The sequence below is a fragment of the Bombina bombina genome, chromosome 7 (genome assembly GCF_027579735.1).
Source record: "Bombina bombina isolate aBomBom1 chromosome 7, aBomBom1.pri, whole genome shotgun sequence".
In the NCBI taxonomy this organism is placed as follows: domain Eukaryota; kingdom Metazoa; phylum Chordata; class Amphibia; order Anura; family Bombinatoridae; genus Bombina; species Bombina bombina.
This window is the reverse complement of record NC_069505.1, coordinates 500,192,956-500,215,040: the sequence shown is the minus strand read 5'-3', so window position 1 is coordinate 500,215,040 and position 22,085 is coordinate 500,192,956. Positions and strand designations below refer to the sequence as shown.

At 39.7% G+C, this 22,085-nt stretch overlaps 1 protein-coding gene across 1 annotated transcript in view; it reads left to right on the top strand.

The window, feature by feature from the left end:
- The first annotated feature begins 4,061 nt into the window (after positions 1 to 4,061).
- LOC128666878 (cytochrome P450 2G1) overlaps positions 4,062 to 22,085 on the top strand; it is a 55,620-nt gene continuing 37,596 nt past the window's right edge. Inside the window, exons 1-2 of the mRNA XM_053721682.1 lie at positions 4,062 to 4,303; positions 11,225 to 11,387. Coding sequence (XP_053577657.1) covers positions 4,130 to 4,303; positions 11,225 to 11,387 — 337 coding nt within the window. The 5' untranslated portion in view covers positions 4,062 to 4,129. The remainder of the gene's footprint in view (positions 4,304 to 11,224; positions 11,388 to 22,085) is intronic.

Below are 22,085 nucleotides of genomic sequence, written 5' to 3'. Positions count from 1 at the left end.
ATTAAATTAATTAACTACAATTACCTAACATTAAATAAAATTAACTAAAATTAACTAAAGTACAAAAAAACAAACACTAAATTACAGAAAATAAAAAAAAATACAAGAAGTTTAAACTAATTACACCTAATCTATGCCCCCTAATAAAATAAAAAAAGCCCCCCAAAATAATAAAATTCCCTACCCTAAACTAAATTACAAATAGCCCTTAAAAGGGCCTTTTGCTGGGCATTGCCCCAAAGTAATCAGCTCTTTTACCAGCCCTTAACCTTTTGCGGGGCATTGCCCCAAAGTAATTAGCTCTTTTACCTGAAAAAAAAAGAAATACAACCCCCCCAACATTAAAACCCACCACCCACACACCCCTACTCTAAAACCCACCCAATCCCCCCTTAAAAACCTAACACTACCCCCTTGAAGATCACCCTACCTTGAGCCATCTTCACCCAGCCGGGCACAAGCGGTCATCCGATCCGTCCAGAAGTCTTCATCGAATCCGGGCAGAAGAGGTCCTCCAAGCGGCAGAAGTCTTCATCCAAGCGACATCTTCTATCTTCAATCAACCGGAGCGGAGCGGAGCCATCTTGAATCCAGCCGACGCGGAGCCATCCTCTTCCATCGACGTCCTAACACCGAATGAAGGTTCCTTTAAATGACGTCATCCAAGATGGCGTCCCTTGAATTCTGATTGGCTGATAGGATTCTATCAGCCAATCGGAATTAAGGTAGGAAAAATCCGATTGGCTGATGCAATCAGCCAATCGGATTGAGCTCGCATTCTATTGGCTGTTCCAATCAGCCAATAGAATGCGAGCTCAATCCGATTGGCTGATTGGATCAGCCAATTGGATTTAACTTCAATCCGATTGGCTGATTGCATCAGCCAATCGGATTTTTCCTACCTTAATTCCGATTGGCTGATAGAATCCTATCAGCCAATCGGAATTCATGGGACGCCATCTTGGATGATGTCATTTAAAGGAACCTTCATTCAGTGTTAGGACATCGGAAGAAGAGGATGGCTCCGCGTCGGCTGGATTGAAGATGGACCCGCTCCGCTCCAGTTGATTGAAGATAGAAGATGCCGCTTGGATAAAGATTTCTGCCGCTTGGAGGACCTCTTCTGCCCGGATTCGAGGAAGATTTCTGGCCGGATCGGATGAAGACTTGTGCCCGGCAGGGTGAAGAAGGCTCAAGGTACGGTGATCTTCAAGGGGGTAGTGTTAGTTTTTTTTTAAGGGGGGTTTGGGTGGGTTTTAGAGTAGGGGTGTGTGGGTGGTGGGTTTTAATGTTGGGGGGGGTTGTATTTCTTTTTTTTTCAGGTAAAAGAGCTGATTACTTTGGGGCAATTCCCAGCAAAAGGCCCTTTTAAGGGCTGGTAAAAGAGCTTATTACTTTGGGGCAAAGCCCCGCAAAAGGCCCTTTTAAGGGCTATTTGTAATTTAGTTTAGGGTAGGGAATTTTATTATTTTGGGGGCTTTTTTATTTTATTAGGGGGCTTAGATTTGGTGTAATTAGTTTAAACTTCTTGTAAATTTTTTTTATTTTCTGTAATTTAGATTTTTTTTTTGTACTTTAGTTATTTTTAGTTAATTGTATTTAATGTTAGGTAATTGTAGTTAATTAATTTAATTTATTTAATAATAGTGTAGTGTTAGGTGTAATTGTAACTTAGGTTAGGATTTATTTTACAGGTAATTTTGAATTTTTTAGCTAGGTAGCTATTGTACCTAGTTAAAATAAATACAAAGTTGCCTGTAAAATAAATATAAATCCTAAGCTAGCTACAATGTAACTATTAGTTATATTGTAGCTATCTTAGGGTTTATTTTATAGGTAAGTATTTAGTTTTAAATAGGATTAATTTATTTAATTATAGGAATATTTATTTAGATTAATTTAAATAATATTTAAGTTAGGGGGGTGTTAGGGTTAGGGTTAGACTTAGGTTTAGGGTTTAATTCATTTAATATAATGGCGGCGGTGTAGGGGGGTAGATTAGGGGTTAATCAATGTACTGTAGGTGGCGGCGGTGTGGGGGGAGCAGGATAGGGGTTAATGTAATGTAGGTGGCTGTGGGCTCCGGGTGCGGCGGTTTAGGGGTTAAACAATTAATTTATTTGTGACGGGGTCCGGGATCGGCAGGATAGGGGTTAATAACTTTATGCAGGTGGCGGCGGTGTAGGGGGCGGAAGATTAGGGGTTAATAGGTATAATGTAGGTGGCGGCGGGGTCCGGAAGAGGTGGTTTAGGGATTAATATCTTTATTATAGTTGCGGCGGGGTCCGTGAGCGGTGGTTTAGGGGTTAATATCTTTATTTAGTTGCGGGGGGGGCTTCGGGAGCGGCGGTTTAGGGGGTAAAACTGTATAGTATAGTGTGGGTGCTTAGTGACAGGCTAGCAAGAAAGCTGCGAATAAGCCGATGAGCAGCGAGATCGATGACTGTTAGTTAACAACAGTCCACTGCTCATCGCACCATACTTGGTGCGCAGCTTTTTGACAGCTTTCTTGATAACTTTGGCGAACGTATTCAGGTCTGCGGCGGCGATGTTAGGCGAGCTTAGGTGAGCGTATTGGGGCGCGTATTGGGGCCGGCGAATGCAGGTAAATACGGAGCTTGATAACTAGAGGCCATGGAGGATTTTAATCTAAGACTTTTATCTTTTATCATTGACTTGCTTGTAAGCTGAACACTGATTAATATGGATTGTAATACCTTCATAATAAACTGTTATTATTACACTGCATTTTTGTGTGGAGTTCCATTTTCTGTTGGTATTACAGTGAGTGCACCAAGTCTCAGGACAATACAACCCTACACACCGTAAGTTGCACATTGCTAATCATTTTTGTCGTAGTTTTGTGCTTTCCCCCATATGGGTAAATAAAAGGTGATCATGGACTGAATAGATCACTAAGCATGTTTTTCTTTTTCAGTTGACTAGAATGTAATATTTGATGTGTCTTGTTATGTTTCTTTTCATTTCTGTTGTTTAATTACTGATTTTAAAAATCTAATATAAATAATATACTTAAAGTGATAGTAAATTTCAGACATTAAAGGGACATTCTAGGCCAAAATAAACTTTCATGATTCAGATAGAGCATGTAATTTTAAACAATTTTCCAATTTACTTTTATCACCAATTTTGCTTTGTTCTCTTGGTATTCTTAGTTGAAAGCTTAACCTAGGAGGTTCATATGCTAATTTCTTAGACCTTGAAGCCCACCTCTTTTCAGATTGCATTTTAACAGTTTTTCACCACTAGAGGGTGTTAGTTCACGTATTTCATATAGATAACACTGTGCTCGTGCACGTGAAGTTATCTGGGAGCAGGCACTGATTGGCTAGACTGCAAGTCTGTCAAAAGAACTGAAAAAGGGGCAGTTTGCAGAGGCTTAAATACAAGATAATCACAGAGGATAAAAGTAAATTATTATAACTGTGTTGGTTATTCAAAACTGGGGAATGGGTAACAAAGGGATTATCTATCTTTTAAAACAATAAAAATTCTGGTGTAGACTGTCCCTTTAAGAATGTTGCAATGGACTTCAAGAGGGTCATATGACACACACACTGATTGGATGTCCATTGGAATTGTCATAAAAAAAAGAGTTTATCCCAGTTGCCCGGCATAACATTGTAATAGAAGCATTAGTATAGTCACAGATTTAACCCTTTTCATAGATAGATTTTTTTTTAAAAAAGTACACATATATTTTTTAATGACAAAGATACGTATGTGGCATTTGATTATCTAAAGTTTACCATCACTTTAAAAAAAAAAAAAAATCTCTTAAAATTTGTTGTAAAAATTGAACACTGGGGACAACTTGAATACCCTTAAAAAAGACAAACAAAAAAATTATATAAAGGTATGAAAGGAGAGGGCTATGCAGGTAAACGAAGTTCAGGATATTTGATACGTTTTATTGTTTGATGTCAGAACCTGACTATGCAGTTTTTTATGAACTTGCATGAACTTATGGTTGAAAGTTATAACATGCAAACTAAACAAGTTCAGTATATGATTAACTTTATTTGGAAGCAGTACGTACTTGTCAGAGAAACTTGGCTATAACAAAGTTTCTTAACAGTCATTTTAAAGAAGATTCAAGTTAGGGAACATGGATATCACATTTGTGCTCACATTACTCCTTATTTTGTTTATCATTTATATTTTGAACAACTCAATATGGAATGCAAAGTATAGAAAGCTTCCCCCAGGTCCCACCCCACTGCCATTAATTGGGAATTTGTTGCAGATAAAAAGCGGACAGCTGACAAAATTCTTAATACAGGTCAGTCATTTCCCTACAATTTTTTTACGTTATGTCAAGTGATAATTTATGTGGAAAAAGTGATAATTTATGTGGCCTCAATGAAAGTCTTAAAGTGAATGTCAAGTTTGATGAATCAGTGCCCGTTTTTTAAAAACCCTATAAAAAAACAGGGGCACTTTCATTCATCAAACTTTACATTTCACTTGTTTTATTAAAATACTTACCTTTTAATCTTGAAAGCCGCTCCAGTGCTTCCCCCGCCGGTCGCAAGCCTCTTTATATGTCCAAAATGATGAATCCGGCTTCCTCCAATCACAGCGTTGCCTCAGGGAATGATTCCCCTGGGGGGGGAGGCCGTGATTGGAGGATGCCGTATTCGTCATTGCTGACGTATGAAGTGACGAGCAGCAGGAGGGGGCATCGCTGGAGCGGCTTTCAAGATTAAAATTTTAACAAAACAAGTGAAATGTAAAGTTTGATGAATGAAAGTGTGCCCCTGTTTTAAATAGGGTTTTTGTAAACCAGGCACTCATTCATCAAACTTGACATTCACTTTAAGTACAAATAATTTCTTGTGGAGTGGTCCCATGAATGGTTATGGGGAAAAAAGTCTTATAGAGAGATTGCATATAAGGAGAAAATAATTTCTTATAGAAACATATAATTTCTGTTATGGGGTCCATTAAAGTCTTCCTGGATATATATTTTGTTTGTAGAAGGGTCTTATGGGAGAATTTTGGGAAAGGGGTTCTGCTGAGATGAATAATTTACTATAGAGGGGTTTAATTAAATTTTGACAGGAGAAAACATCTTTGTAAACTAAAGTGGTCCCATGAAAAATGAATTCATCTCTCATGGACCCCCATGAGAGTCTATGAGGACAAATAATTTTTTAACCAGGGTCCCCATGGAAGTATATGGGGACAAATTGTTTCTAGCTAAAGGTTCCCACACAAAGTTCTTATAAAAGGGTCCCATGAAACACTATGAGGAATTAAGTGGGGTAAAGACAATTCTTGAATTGTTCACAATAATCTAGAGATGGCGTTCAGGTTAAATGAAGAGTGATTCTTATTGATTTTTCAATCTTTTTTTTCTTTTTTTGAGGAATTAAATGAAAATACATCAAAAAGAAAATTAATTAGCATAAACCAAAGAAAAAAGAAACAATGTCATTAATACATCTATTGCTCTATATTTAGCAAATACAGTTTCATTTAGTTAAATTAATCCAGTGATTCTCATAATGAAACCCACTGACTATCGATTTATGAAATATTGCTACACATCATAGTGAGCCCTTTAAAGCCTCCTCCTCCATAACTGCTATGAGAGTCAGCACAAAATATAAAGTCTGGTGTCTAATAAGTTTATAAACAAATACAAATAAATTATACTATTTTTTAAAAAGAAAAAGTGAACAATAGAGCAATATACTGTGCTTCTTATCTATAGGGACACTCATTTCCTAGTTTTGCATAACCAACACTGTTATATTAATACACTTTTTACCTCTGTGATTATCTTGTATCTAAGCCTCTGCAGATTGCCCCCTTATCTCAGTTCTTTTAACAGACTTGCATTTTAGCCAATCAGTGCTGACTCATAAATAACTCCACTAGAGGGAGCACAATTTTTATTTATATGACGCACATGAACTAGTGCTGTCTAGCTGTGAAAAAATGTCAAAGTGCACTAAGATAAGAGGCAGCCTTCAAGGCCCTAAAAATTAGCATATAAGCCTACCTAGATTTAGCTTTCAACAAAGAATACCAAGTGAACAAAGCAAATTTGATGATAAAAGTAAATTGGAAAGTTTTTTAAAATTGCATGCCCTATCTGAATCATTAAAGCTTAATTTTGACTAGACTGTTCCTTTAAGATTTCTGCGTTAAATTGTAGATATTAAAACTGTCGTGAGATGCAGGACACATGCAGGACACAGCAATGATGGTACAACTCTATTTTATTACAGAGCATAGAAACATACATCTATTCAGGTTGATTGTACTAACTAACTGCGACACAGACTACCGGACCTAAGCCCCGCCCCCAAACTAGTGACATCACATCCTGCTCTCATCTCATCTTCCCCTTTTTCAAAGGAGAAGCATACATTTGAATATAACAAATAACAAGGTATACGAACAGAGTATACAACAACATTTTTTTTCGAACAATATATAAACAAATAGGTTCAGAAAATATAAACACATAAATTACATCCTGACTTGGACATCGGGGTAGACTACCCTAGTCCACAGTGACCATGGGATTATTCTGCCCATACTTCCGGTCACTGTTCTAGCTAAAGTCATTCCCTATATCGGGCCGGAAGTTTCACCACTCTTTCGCTTGATGTAACTTTGCATGAACTGTCCTCTGATACAGAGGATGGTAAATAAGAGTCCGCTGGAGGCAAAGATATATCCCCGCTGTGATCTTGCTGAGGGGAAGGCACCTCTCTTAGAACAGGGGATCCCACCGGCGGTGGTACTGATGCATCCAGTTCCAGACTCTCAGGTACAGGCTGAAGATGTCTTCGGTTACGGCGTGTAACCGTCCCTCCATCAGTAAGGACTGTATAAGGTTCTGGAGAGCGTCCAATTACCGTAGCAGGCGTCTTCCATTTCTTCTCATCATACAGTTTAATTCTGACACTTTGCCCCGCATTCAGTTCCTGTAAGGGCCTGACAGAATGTCTCCTGTCGTAGAAGAAATGATAACCCTTTTTGGCCTCTTCATCCCTCCTAAGGACTTCATCCCGAGGAACAGGGCCAGGCGGCTTGAAGACACCCACTGAGGGTAAAGTGGTGCAAATCTGGCGTCCTAGCATCAGCTGTGCTGGGCTAAACCCAGTGGCTTGAATGGGTGTCACCCTGTATGACAAGAGGGCTAGGTACGGTACAGATTGCTTTAGAATGAATTTTGTTGTTTGAACTGCCCTTTCAGCCATTCTGTTGGCCTGCGGATAATGTGGACTTGACGTGGAATGTACAAACTCATATTCCCTGCTGAAAGCACTGAACTCTGTAGAAGAGAACTGCATACCATTATCACTCACCTGCTCCATTGGAATGCCCCACCGGGCGAACAAGCTCTTCAGACGAATGATAACGGCTTGACTTGTGATATCATTCAGAGGTGCAATTTCCAAATACCTGGAATAGTAGTCGATCACAACAAGGAACTTTTTCCCGTGCAGTTCACACAAATCAGCAGCTATTTTCTGTAGAAATCAAGGGCTCCCTTCTCTGAGTAGGCCGGCGTTCCCGGCAAAAGGCACATTTAGACATGTGATTTGCAATGTCGGAGCTGATCCCAGGCCACCACACAGCTGTAGCTGCCCTTTCTCTGCACTTTGTAATGCCTAAGTGGCCATCGTGAATCCTGTTTAACATCTCCTTCCTCATGCTGATAGGAATTATGATGCGGTCTTGGAACAGCACCAACCCCTCCAACTCCGTGAGCTGCGACCTCTCTGGCTGGTAAACACTTAAAGACATCCAGGCTGCCCGGCTCTCGGGCCAGCCTTCTCTTATGTACTTTATAACCTCTTGCAGATCTGTGTCCAAATATGTCTCTTTCTTTATTTCCTCCAGTTTCCTTGAAGAAATGGACTTAGAGGCCAGAACTGAATCAACATACACTTTCACATCAGACTCAGTGGAGGATTCTTCAGCAGCAGCCAGCGGGAGCCTGGATAGTGTATCCGCCACAACCAGTTGCTTCCCCGGCACATGCACTGCCTGAACATTGAACCTGAGCAGTCTCATTAAAAGTCTCTTAAGGGTGTTTTGTCGATATCATAAGAGTTGATTAGAGGGACTAGCAGTTTGTGGTCAGTCTCCAAACCCACTAGATAACGCTGAAAGCGCTCACAGGCCAAAACTGCAGCCAGGCACTCTTTCTCAATTTGAGCGTGTTTTGACTCCGCAGCTGTCAGTGTGCGGGAACAGTAGGCGATGGGCTGTAGTTTTTTTTCATTTAACTGCAGGAGAGCAGCCCCCAACCCATAACTGCTTGCATCAGCACTAACCACAGTCTTTTTTGAAGGGTCGTAGAACCCCAGCACTGGGGCAGACCCCAGCAGGGACTTGGTCTGCATAAAAGATTTTTCTTGTGAAGGTCCCCAGACCCAGGCAACGTCTTTCTTTAGCAACTCCGTGATTGGGTGTAAAACTGTTGATAAATCTGGAAGAAACTTGCCCACATAATTTACAAGGCCCAATATCTGTCTCAGCTCATGTACATCAGAAGGACTTTTCATCTGTTCAATAGCACGAATTTTCTCGGGGTCTGGCTTGATGCCATCCCCATTGATGATATGCCCAAAGTAACATAATTCAGTTTTCCTAAAATGGCATTTTTCTTTATTCAGTTTCAGCCCAGACTCTTTGATAGCCTGATCCACTGTAGACCCATACACTAGAATGTCGTCCATGACGACTGCCGTGCCCACGTGGTCACTCAGGAGAGAACTAATTTCCCTTTGAAAGATTTCAGGAGCAGAGGATATCCCAAAGGGGAGTCTGCAGAAGCAGAACCGACCTACCGGTGTGATAAAGGTAGTCAGTTTGCGGCACTTTGGATCCAGGGGGATCTGCCAAAAGCCGCTAGAAGCGTCTAATGTGGAAAAGAACTTCGCCCCAGCCAACTTTGGAGCTATATCTTCTAATGTCGGCAGCACAAATCTCTCTCTCTTCACTGCCTCATTCAACCTTTTCAGGTCCACACAGATGCGCACTTTTCCGTTTTTCTTTGCAACAGAAACAATGGGGGCACACCAATCAGTCGCTTCAACAACCTCTTCAATAACCCCCATAGACTTCATGTGCATAAGCTCCTTCTCCACTTGAGGCATGAGCGGGAACGGAATTCTACGGGGAGTAGAAATACTGTATGGGACTGCGTCACTTTTAAGTGCTATACGGACTGGTTTGCAATTCAGTAGGCCCAACTCGCCAAACATATCTTCAGATATCTCATTCACTCTGGCCACGAGGCCCAAGTCACAGGCTGCTTTTCTGCTCAATAAATTGCTAACACACTGACCTCGAATCACATGCACCCACAACTTCCTTTGCTTGTACTCACAGCTGGCAAGAAATTTCCCCGCACAATCAATGCGGCCACGGGGACTATGGACATTTGTATTAACCTTTGCCAGCTGGGGCTGTCGAGGCAGTTTCATAAATGGAGCAAAAGACATTACAGTGATATCTGCTCCTGTGTCAATCTTAAAATCAACTTTGTCTCCCATTACAGTAAAAGTAACCTTCCAATCTTCCTCTGAGCTTGGCCGTTCCACAACAGACCCCACAAAAGACACTTCCTGACCCTCTTGGTCACTGTCCATCTGCATCTCCTTAATGTATTCAGTTTTACACACCGCTTCAAAATGGCCCACCCTGTTACATTTTCTGCATCTTTTATCTCTGGCCGGGCATATAACACTCTGATCATGGGCACGGGATCACAACAAGGAACTTTTTCCCGTGCAGTTCACACAAATCAGCAGCTATTTTCTGCTGCGCCCATCCACTTCTAGGTCTATCCATTATTTCAGATCTACTGCTCACACTGTGCCTTTCACTAGCAGTTTTCCTGGACTGTTGCACTTCATCCACAATACTCTCAGACCTCAGATCAGCACTTTGCTTTTTCACCAGTTCACTCTGGCGGGCCATCCTAATAGCCCCATCTAATGTTAAATCAGGCTCTAACTGCAGCTTCAGTGAGACTTCAGCATCTGCAATTCCAATAACTATTCTGTCTTTGATTTGCTCTTCTTTAGCAACACCAAACTCACAGAATTCAGCTAGTTCATACAGGCTGTGCACAAATGACTCCACAGATTCTCCCACACGCTGATTACGTTTGTGAAAACAAGCTCTCTCATGAATCACATTTCTTTTGGGCACAAAGTGGGCACTGAGTTTATCCATAACTATATCAAAGTTAACTTCGTCCCCTTCTTGGAAAGTAAAAGCATTGAACACTGGCTCCACATCTTTCCCCATAGAGTATAAAAGAGAATTAACTTGTACATCACCACTCTCCTTGTTCAGTTTGGAAGCAATCCTGAAGCGCTGAAACCGCTGATGCCATGTGGGCCAAGCTGCAGGCTGAGAGAAGTCAAAAGGCTCAGGTGGGGTAAACTTTGACATCATCATCGATTAGGAACAGAAGCGCAGGCTGGAACTTCTGACACCATGTCATGAGATGCAGGACACATGCAGGACACAGCAATGATGGTACAACTCTATTTTATTACAGAGCATGGAAACATACATCTATTCAGGTTGATTGTACTAACTAACTGCGACACAGACTACCGGACCTAAGCCCCGCCCCCAAACTAGTGACATCACATCCTGCTCTCATCTCAAAAACAAAAGCAGTAAATTGTTTATGAAAAATTTTGTGTCGAAAAATTGTACAAGTTGTCAATTTAAGCTTTATATTTGTGCATATTTTCATGCAAATGTGTGCATACAAGAGCATGTCTGTAAACTGTACGCTTATATGTGTGTGCAATTATTTTTAGTGCTTATGTGTATTTTCTATGGAATCAGCAGTCAGTAATGTAAGGTTTAGTGCAGTGTGGAAGTTATGGTTAGGATAGGGTGACCAGATCTGAGGAGAAAAAAAAGACTTCATCAGCGACAATTGAAAAGGATTAATTATTAGACTAGATTTTGGTTGTAGCATTTCAAATAATTTATTTTAAATTGAATAATGAATGAAAAATAATTATCACTATTTTTAATGAACAACTTTTCATGGAACATTGTGGAAAACATACAGATAAAAATATATCCAAGACTTAATCAACTTCGTTTATTGTGATTTTTTTGATTATGCAGAAGATGTGATTATAGTGCACCTAGGCTGGTCCATCAATAAGTTATGCATTTCTTAACTCTCTCTCTATAGACAGGTGAGCAGTATGGCTCTGTGTATACAGTGTATTTTGGACCCCATCCTGTGGTCATTATTAGTGGATACAAGGCTGTGAAAGAAGCTCTGATTGACCAAGGAGAAGAATTTAGTGGCAGAGGAAGCTTGCCGTCTGTGGACAAAGGTTTTCAAGGCTACGGTAAGGAACATATCTAATATCTACAGATTAGATCAACCATCTGTCTACTGTTTATAACAACTCTTTTACAATATTTATTCTGACATCTAAAAATATAAATATTCTGCGTGAACAATGTTTAAGTCATTCTAAGTGGAAAAGCCATTAGGAGTGAATTGTGCTTGGGTGTGCCTAAAAAATAATTGGGGTGCAGATGAGTAGCGCTAATCCATAAAGGGACACTAAACCCAATTTTTTTAATTCATGATTCAGAAAGAGCATGCAATTTTAAACAACTTTCTAATTTACTCCTTTTTTAATTTGTCTTCATTCTCATGCTATCTTTATTTAAAAAGCAGGAATATAAAGCTTAGGAGCCTGCCTTTTTTAGGTTCAGCACCCTGGATATCACTTGCTTATTGGTGGCTACATTTGACTAACCAATAAACAAGCATTAATCAGGTTCTGAACCAAAAATGGCCGGCTCCTAAGCTATGTATGTAATTGTACTAACTGTGCACAGTATATTGTATACACCCAACATCAATGTATGTAACAGTACTAGCTGTGCACAGTACATTGTGTACACCAGACATCACTGTATGTAATAGTACTAACTGTGCACAGTATATTGTGTACACCAGACATCACTGTATATAATAGTACTAGCTGTGCACAGTATATTGTGTACACCTGACATCATTGTATGTAATAGTACTAGCTGTGCACAGTATATTGTGTACAACTGACATCACTGTATGTAATAGTACTAGCTGTGCACAGTATATTGTGTACACCTGACATCACTTTATGTAATAGTACTAGCTGTGTACAGTATATTGTGTACACCTGACATCACTCTATGTAATAGTACTAGCTGTGTACAGTATATTGTGTACACCTGACATCACTCTATGTAATAGTACTAGCTGTGCACAGTATATTCTGTACATCTGACATCACTGTATGTAATAGTACTAGCTGTACACTGTATAGTGTGTATACCTGACATCACTGTATGTAACAGTACTAGCTGTGCACAGTATATTGTGTACACCTGACATCACTGTATGTAATATTACTAGCTGTGCAGAGTATATTGTGTACACCTGACATCAATCTATGTAACAGTACTAGCTGTGCACTGTATATTGTGTACACCTGACATCACTGTATGTAACAGTACTAGCTGTGCACAGTATATTGTGTATACCTGACATCACTGTATGTAACAGTACTAGCTGTGCACAGTATATTGTGTACACCCGACATCACTCTATGTAACAGTACTAGCTATGCGCAGTATTTTGTGTATACCTGACATCACTGTATGTAATAGTACTAGCTGTGCACATTATATTGTGTACACCTGACATCACTGTATGTAATAGTACTAGCTGTGCACAGTATATTGTGTACACCTGACATCACTGTATGTAACAGTACTAGCTGTGCACAGTATATTGTGTACATCTGACATCACTGTATGTAACAGTACTAGCTGTGCACAGTATATTGTGTACACCCGACATCACTCTATGTAACAGTACTAGCAATGCGCAGTATTTTGTGTATACCTGACATCACTGTATGTAATAGTACTAGCTGTGCACAGTATATTGTGTACACCTGACATCACTGTATGTAACAGTACTAGCTGTGCACAGTATATTGTGTACATCTGACATCACTGTATGTAATAGTACTAGCTGTGCACAGTATATTGTGTACACCTGACATCACTGTATGTAACAGTACTAGCTGTGCACAGTATATTGTGTACACCTGACATCACTGTATGTAATATTACTAGCTGTGCAGAGTATATTGTATACACCTGACATCAATCTATGTAACAGTACTAGCTGTGCACTGTATATTGTGTACACCTGACATCACTGTATGTAACAGTACTAGCTGTGCACAGTATATTATGTACACCTGACATCACTGTATGTAATAGTACTAGATGAGCACTGTATATTGTGTACACCTGACATCACTCTTTGTAATAGTACTAGCTGTGAACAGTATATTGTGTACACCTGACATCACTCTATGTAATAGTACTAGCTATGCACTGTATATTGTGTACACCTGACATCACTGTATGTAACAGTACTAGCTGTGCACAGTATATTGTGTATACCTGACATCACTGTATGTAACAGTACTAGCTGTGCACAGTATATTGTGTACACCCGACATCACTCTATGTAACAGTACTAGCTATGCGCAGTATTTTGTGTATACCTGACATCACTGTATGTAATAGTACTAGCTGTGCACATTATATTGTGTACACCTGACATCACTGTACGTAATAGTACTAGCTGTGCACAGTATATTGTGTACACCTGACATCACTGTATGTAACAGTACTAGCTGTGCACAGTATATTGTGTACATCTGACATCACTGTATGTAATAGTACTAGCTGTGCACAGTATATTGTGTACATCTGACATCACTGTATGTAACAGTACTAGCTGTGCACATTATATGTAACATCACTCTATGTAACAGTACTAGCTATGCACAGTATTTTGTGTACACCTGACATCACTGGCTGTAATTGTGCTAGCTATGCACAGTAAATTGTGTACACCTGACATCACTGTATGTAATAGTACTAGCTGTGCACAGTATATTGTGTACACCTGACATCACTGTATGTAATAGTACTAGCTGTGCACAGTATATTGTGTACACCTGACATCACTGTATGTAACAGTACTAGCTGTGCACAGTATATTGTGTACATCTGACATCACTGTATGTAATAGTACTAGCTGTGCACAGTATATTGTGTACATCTGACATCACTGTATGTAATAGTACTAGCTGTGCACAGTATATTGTGTACACCTGACATCACTTTATGTAATAGTACTAGCTGTGTACAGTATATTGTGTACACCTGACATCACTCTATGTAATAGTACTAGCTGTGTACAGTATATTGTGTACACCTGGCATCACTCTATGTAATAGTACTAGCTGTGCACAGTATATTCTGTACATCTGACATCACTGTATGTAATAGTACTAGCTGTACACTGTATAGTGTGTATACCTGACATCACTGTATGTAACAGTACTAGCTGTGCACAGTATATTGTGTACACCTGACATCACTGTATGTAATATTACTAGCTGTGCAGAGTATATTGTGTACACCTGACATCAATCTATGTAACAGTACTAGCTGTGCACTGTATATTGTGTACACCTGACATCACTGTATGTAACAGTACTAGCTGTGCACAGTATATTGTGTATACCTGACATCACTGTATGTAACAGTACTAGCTGTGCACAGTATATTGTGTACACCCGACATCACTCTATGTAACAGTACTAGCTATGCGCAGTATTTTGTGTATACCTGACATCACTGTATGTAATAGTACTAGCTGTGCACATTATATTGTGTACACCTGACATCACTGTATGTAATAGTACTAGCTGTGCACAGTATATTGTGTACACCTGACATCACTGTATGTAACAGTACTAGCTGTGCACAGTATATTGTGTACATCTGACATCACTGTATGTAACAGTACTAGCTGTGCACAGTATATTGTGTACACCCGACATCACTCTATGTAACAGTACTAGCAATGCGCAGTATTTTGTGTATACCTGACATCACTGTATGTAATAGTACTAGCTGTGCACAGTATATTGTGTACACCTGACATCACTGTATGTAACAGTACTAGCTGTGCACAGTATATTGTGTACACCTGACATCACTGTATGTAATAGTACTAGCTGTGCACAGTATATTGTGTACACCTGACATCACTGTATGTAACAGTACTAGCTGTGCACAGTATATTGTGTACACCTGACATCACTGTATGTAATAGTACTAGCTGTGCAGAGTATATTGTGTACACCTGACATCAATCTATGTAACAGTACTAGCTGTGCACTGTATATTGTGTACACCTGACATCACTGTATGTAACAGTACTAGCTGTGCACAGTATATTATGTACACCTGACATCACTGTATGTAATAGTACTAGATGAGCACTGTATATTGTGTACACCTGACATCACTCTTTGTAATAGTACTAGCTGTGAACAGTATATTGTGTACACCTGACATCACTCTATGTAATAGTACTAGCTATGCACTGTATATTGTGTACACCTGACATCACTGTATGTAACAGTACTAGCTGTGCACAGTATATTGTGTATACCTGACATCACTGTATGTAACAGTACTAGCTGTGCACAGTATATTGTGTACACCCGACATCACTCTATGTAACAGTACTAGCTATGCGCAGTATTTTGTGTATACCTGACATCACTGTATGTAATAGTACTAGCTGTGCACATTATATTGTGTACACCTGACATCACTGTACGTAATAGTACTAGCTGTGCACAGTATATTGTGTACACCTGACATCACTGTATGTAACAGTACTAGCTGTGCACAGTATATTGTGTACATCTGACATCACTGTATGTAATAGTACTAGCTGTGCACAGTATATTGTGTACATCTGACATCACTGTATGTAACAGTACTAGCTGTGCACATTATATGTAACATCACTCTATGTAACAGTACTAGCTATGCACAGTATTTTGTGTACACCTGACATCACTGGCTGTAATTGTGCTAGCTATGCACAGTAAATTGTGTACACCTGACATCACTGTATGTAATAGTACTAGCTGTGCACAGTATATTGTGTACACCTGACATCACTGTACGTAATAGTACTAGCTGTGCACAGTATATTGTGTACACCTGACATCACTGTATGTAACAGTACTAGCTGTGCACAGTATATTGTGTACATCTGACATCACTGTATGTAATAGTACTAGCTGTGCACAGTATATTGTGTACATCTGACATCACTGTATGTAATAGTTCTAGCTGTGCACAGTATTTTGTGTATGCCTGACATAACTGTATGTAATAGTACTAGCTGTGCACAGTATATTGTGTATACCTGACATCACTGTATGTAACAGCACTAGCTGTGCACAGTATATTGTGTACACCTGACATCACTGTATGTAACAGTACTAGCTGTGCACATTATATTGTGCACACTTGACATCACTGTATGTAACAGTACTAGCTGTGCACAGTATATTGTGTACATCTGACATAACTGTATGTAACAGTACTAGCTGTGCACAGTATTTTTTGTACAGTATATTGTGTATACCTGACATCACTGTATGTAACAGTACTAGCTGTGCACAGTATATTGTGTACACCTGACATCACTGTATGTAATAGTACTAGCTGTGCACATTATATTGTGTACACCTAACATCACTGTATGTAATAGTACTAGCTGTGCACTGTATATTGTATACAACTGACATCACTGGATGTATATTAGTCCTAGATCTGCACTGTATGTTGTGTACACCTGACATAACTGGCTGTAATTGTGCTAGCTATGCACAGTATATTGTGTACACCTGACATCACTGTATGTAATAGTACTAACTGTGTACAGTATATTGTGTACATTTGATATCACTGTATGTAATAGTACTAGATGTACACAGTATATTGTGTAAACCTGACATCACTGTATGTAACAGTATTAGCTGTGCACAGTATATTGTGTACATTTGACATCACTGTATGTAATAGTACTAGCTGTGCACAGTATATTGTGTACACCTGATATCACTGTATGTAATAGTACTAACTGTGCACAGTATATTGTGTACACCTGACATAACTGTATGTAACAGTACTAGCTGTGAACAGTATATTGTGTACATCTGATATAACTTTATGTAACAGTACTAGCTGTGCACAGTATATTGTGTACACCTGACATCACTGTATGTAACAGTACTAGCTGTGCACAGTATAATATATTGTGTATACCTGACATCACTGTATGTAATAGTACTAGCTGTGCACTGTATATTGTGTACACCTGACATCACTGTATGTAATAGTACTAGCTATGCACTGTATATTATGTATACCTGATATCACTGTATGTAACAGCACTAGCTGTGCACAGTATATTGTGTACACCTGACATCACTGTATGTAACAGTACTAGCTGTGCACATGATATGTAACATCACTCTATGTAACAGTACTAGCTATGCGCAGTATTTTGTGTACACCTGACATCACTGGCTGTAATTATGCTAGCTATGCACAGTAAATTGTGTACACCTGACATCACTGTATGTAATAGTACTAGCTGTGCACAGTATATTGTGTACACCTGACATCACTGTATGTAGTAGTACTAGCTGTGCACTGTATATTGTATACACCTGACATCACTGTATGTAATAGTACTAACTGTGCACAGTATATTGTGTACATTTGACATTACTGTATGTAATAGTACTAGCTGTGCACAGTATATTGTGTACACCTGACTTCACTGTATGTAATAGTACTAACTGTGCACAGTATATTGTGTACACCTGACATCACTGTATGTAATAGTATTAGCTATGCACAGTATATTGTGTACACCTGACATCACTGTATGTAATAGTACTAACTGTGTACAGTATATTGTGTACATTTGACATCACTGTATGTAATAGTACTAGCTGTGCACAGTATATTGTGTACACCTGACATAACTGTATGTAACAGTACTAGCTGTGAACAGTATATTGTGTACATCTGATATAACTTTATGTAACAGTACTAGCTGTGCACAGTATATTGTGTACACCTGACATCACTGTATGTAACAGTACTAGCTGTGCACAGTATAGTATATTGTGTATACCTGACATCACTGTATGTAATAGTACTAGCTGTGCACTGTATATTGTGTACACCTGACATCACTGTATGTAATAGTACTAGCTGTGCACTGTATATTGTATACAACTGACATCACTGGATGTATTAGTCCTAGATCTGGACTGTATATTGTGTACACCTGAAATCACTGTATGTAATAGTACTAGCTGTGCACTGTATATTGTGTGCACCTGACATCACTGTATGTAATAGTGCTAACTGTGCACAGTATATTGTGTACATTTGACATCACAGTATGTAATAGTACTACCTGTGCACAGTATATTGTGTACACCTGACATCACTGTATGTAACAGTACTAACTGTGCACAGTATATTGTGTACACCTGACATCACTGTATGTAATAGTATTAGCTATGCACAGTATATTGTGTATACCTGACATCACTGTATGTAACAGTACTAGCTGTGTACAGTATATTGTGTACACCTGACATCACTCTATGTAATAGTACTAGCTGTGCACAGTATATTGTGTACATCTGACATCACTGTATGTAATAGTACTAGCTGTACACTGTATATTGTGTATACCTGACATCACTGTATGTAACAGTACTAGTTGTGCACAGTATATTGTGTACACCTGACATCACTGTATGTAATATTACTAGCTGTGCACAGTATATTGTGTATACCTGACATCACTGTATGTAACAGTACTAGCTGTGCACAGTATATTGTGTACACCTGACATCAATCTATGTAACAGTACTAGCTGTGCACTGTATATTGTGTACACCTGACATCACTGTATGTAACAGTACTAGCTGTGCACATTATATTATGTACACCTGACATCACTGTATGTAATAGTACTAGATGTGCACTGTATATTGTGTACACCTGACATCACTCTATGTAATAGTACTAGCTATGCACTGTATATTGTGTATACCTGACATCATTGTATGTAACAGTACTAGCTGTGCACAGTATATTGTGTATACCTGACATCACTGTATGTAACAGTACTAGCTGTGCACAGTATATTGTGTACACCCGACATCACTCTATGTAACAGTACTAGCTATGCACAGTATTTTGTGTATACCTGACATTACTGTATGTAATAGTACTAGCTGTGCACATTATATTGTGTACACCTGAAATCACTGTACGTAATAGTATTAGCTGTGCACAGTATATTGTATACACCTGACATCACTGTATGTAACAGTACTAGCTGTGCACAGTATATTGTGTACATCTGACATCACTGTATGTAATAGTACTAGCTGTGCACAGTATATTGTGTACATCTGACATCACTGTATGTAATAGTTCTAGCTGTGCACAGCATTTTGTGTATACCTGACATAACTGTATGTAATAGTACTAGCTATGCACAGTATATTGTGTATACCTGACATCACTGTATGTAACAGCACTAGCTGTGCACAGTATATTGTGTACACCTGACATCACTGTATGTAACAGTACTAGCTGTGCACATTATATGTAACATCACTCTATGTAACAGTACTAGCTCTTCACAGTATTTTGTGTACACCTGACATCACTGGCTGTAATTGTGCTAGCTATGCACAGTAAATTGTGTACACCTGACATCACTGTATGTAATAGTACTAGCTGTGCACAGTATATTGTGTACACCTGACATCACTGTATGTAGTAGTACTAGCTGTGCACTGTATATTGTATACACCTGACATCACTGTATGTAATAGTACTAACTGTGCACAGTATATTGTGTACATTTGACATTACTGTATGTAATAGTACTAGCTGTGCACAGTTTATTGTGTACACCTGACATCACTGTATGTAATAGTACTAACTGTGCACAGTATATTGTGTACACCTGACATCACTGTATGTGAAAGTACTAGCTGTGAACAGTATATTGTGTATACCTGACATCACTGTATGTAACAGTACTAGCTGTTCACAGTAGTTTGTGTACACCTGACATCACTGTATGTAACAGTACTAGCTGTGCACAGTATATTGTGTACACCTGACATCACTGTATGTAATAGTACTAGCTGTGTACAGTATATTGCATATACTTGACATCATTGTATGTAACCTTACTAGCTGTGCACAGTATATTATGTATACCTGACATCACTGTATGTAACAGTACTAGCAGTGCACAGTATATTGTGTACACCTGACATCACTGTATGTAAAAGTACTAGCTGTGCACATTATATTGTCTACACCTGACATCACTGTATGTAACAGTACTAGCTGTGCACAGTATATTGTGTACACCTGACATCACTGTATGTAATAGTACTAACTGTGCACAGTATATTGTGTACACCTGACATCACTGTATGTAACAGTACCAGCTGTGCAAAGTATATTGTGTACACCTGACATCACTGTATGTAACAGTACTAGCTGTGCACAGTATATTGTGTGCACCTGACATAACTGTATGTAACATTACTAGCTGTGCACAGTGTATTGTGTACATCTTACATCACTGTATGTACTATTACTAGCTGTGCACTGTATATTGTGTACACCTGACATCACTGTATATAACAGTACTAGCTCTGCACAATATTTTGTGTATACCTGACATCACTGTATGTAATAGTACTAGCTGTGCACAGTATATTGTGTATACCTGACATCACTGTATGTAACAGTGACCCCACATAGTCAAGTTGCCATTGTAACAAACCCCCCCACAAAAACACCTCACACCTTCTTTGGGATTGAAAGGCTGCAGCTCCTTTATTAACATAACTTATAACATAAATAATATTAAATAACATTAGATAACATTAACTCTTTTAACACCAACACAGTGCTTGCCCCCATTCCACGTTCCACAAGCCCCGCCCTACCCAAGGGAGGGGCTACCACCATCAAACCAACCCCCTGCTGTTGAAACAGGAAGTCCCATCACATCATAACAGGCGTAAGCCTCTACCACCCAGGGCAAGCACCCCGCCACAGCTGCGACAGTTTTGAAGCCTATCACCAGGGAGGGAGGGCGGGAATTTGCCCACCGTGCTGCTCCTGCTATCAGTGCTTGTTATTTTTCAAATGTGTGTTGCTACTTCCTGTCAGCACCTTATCAACCCTTTGCTTAGCCCACCCCCTTGTCCTTTCTCTCACCCCATGCCCTGCTTCCTAGTGGGGTCACATAACCCTCTCTTCAATTTCTTTCTACAGGGTTATTCCTTGACCCCACATAGTCAAGTTGCCATTGTAACAAACCCCCCTACAAAAACACCTCACACCTTCTTTGGGATTGAAAGGCCGCAGCTCCTTTATTAACATAACTTATAACATAAATAATATTAAATAACATTAGATAACATTAATTCTTTTAACACCAACACAGTGCTTGCCCCCATTCCACGTTCCACAAGCCCCGCCCTACCCAAGGGAGGGGCTACCACCATCAAACCAACCCCCTGCTGTTGAAACAGGAAGTCCCATCACATCATAACAGGCGTAAGCCTCTACCACCCAGGGCAAGCACCCCGCCACCCCTCACCCCTTAGGTGAGGACCGCCACCCAGAGCCAAGGCCTTCTCAATCCCTTCTCTCAATGTGAAATTAAAAAGGTGTAAACCCACCTCGTTAAGATGGACCCTGTCTTTTAGATAGAAGCACCTTCCCGATTCCCCTTCAAATTCAACATGCCTCAATCCAACTCCACCCACCCTTCTTACGTAACTGCTCACCATCCTGTTGATCTTCCGTCTGGAAGCCTCCAACCTCCCAGCATCCCATGCTGACCTCCACACTACCCGGCTCTCTATCTCTGACCAGACCACAACTAAGCCCGGGAAGAGTTGCCGCAGTCTCTCCATCCCTCTCTTAATATCGTCCACCAAGTCCTTTTGAGGCATGAAGCCCAGGTCATTTCCTCCCACATGAAGCACCAAAATCTGAGGGGGTGCAAACAATCT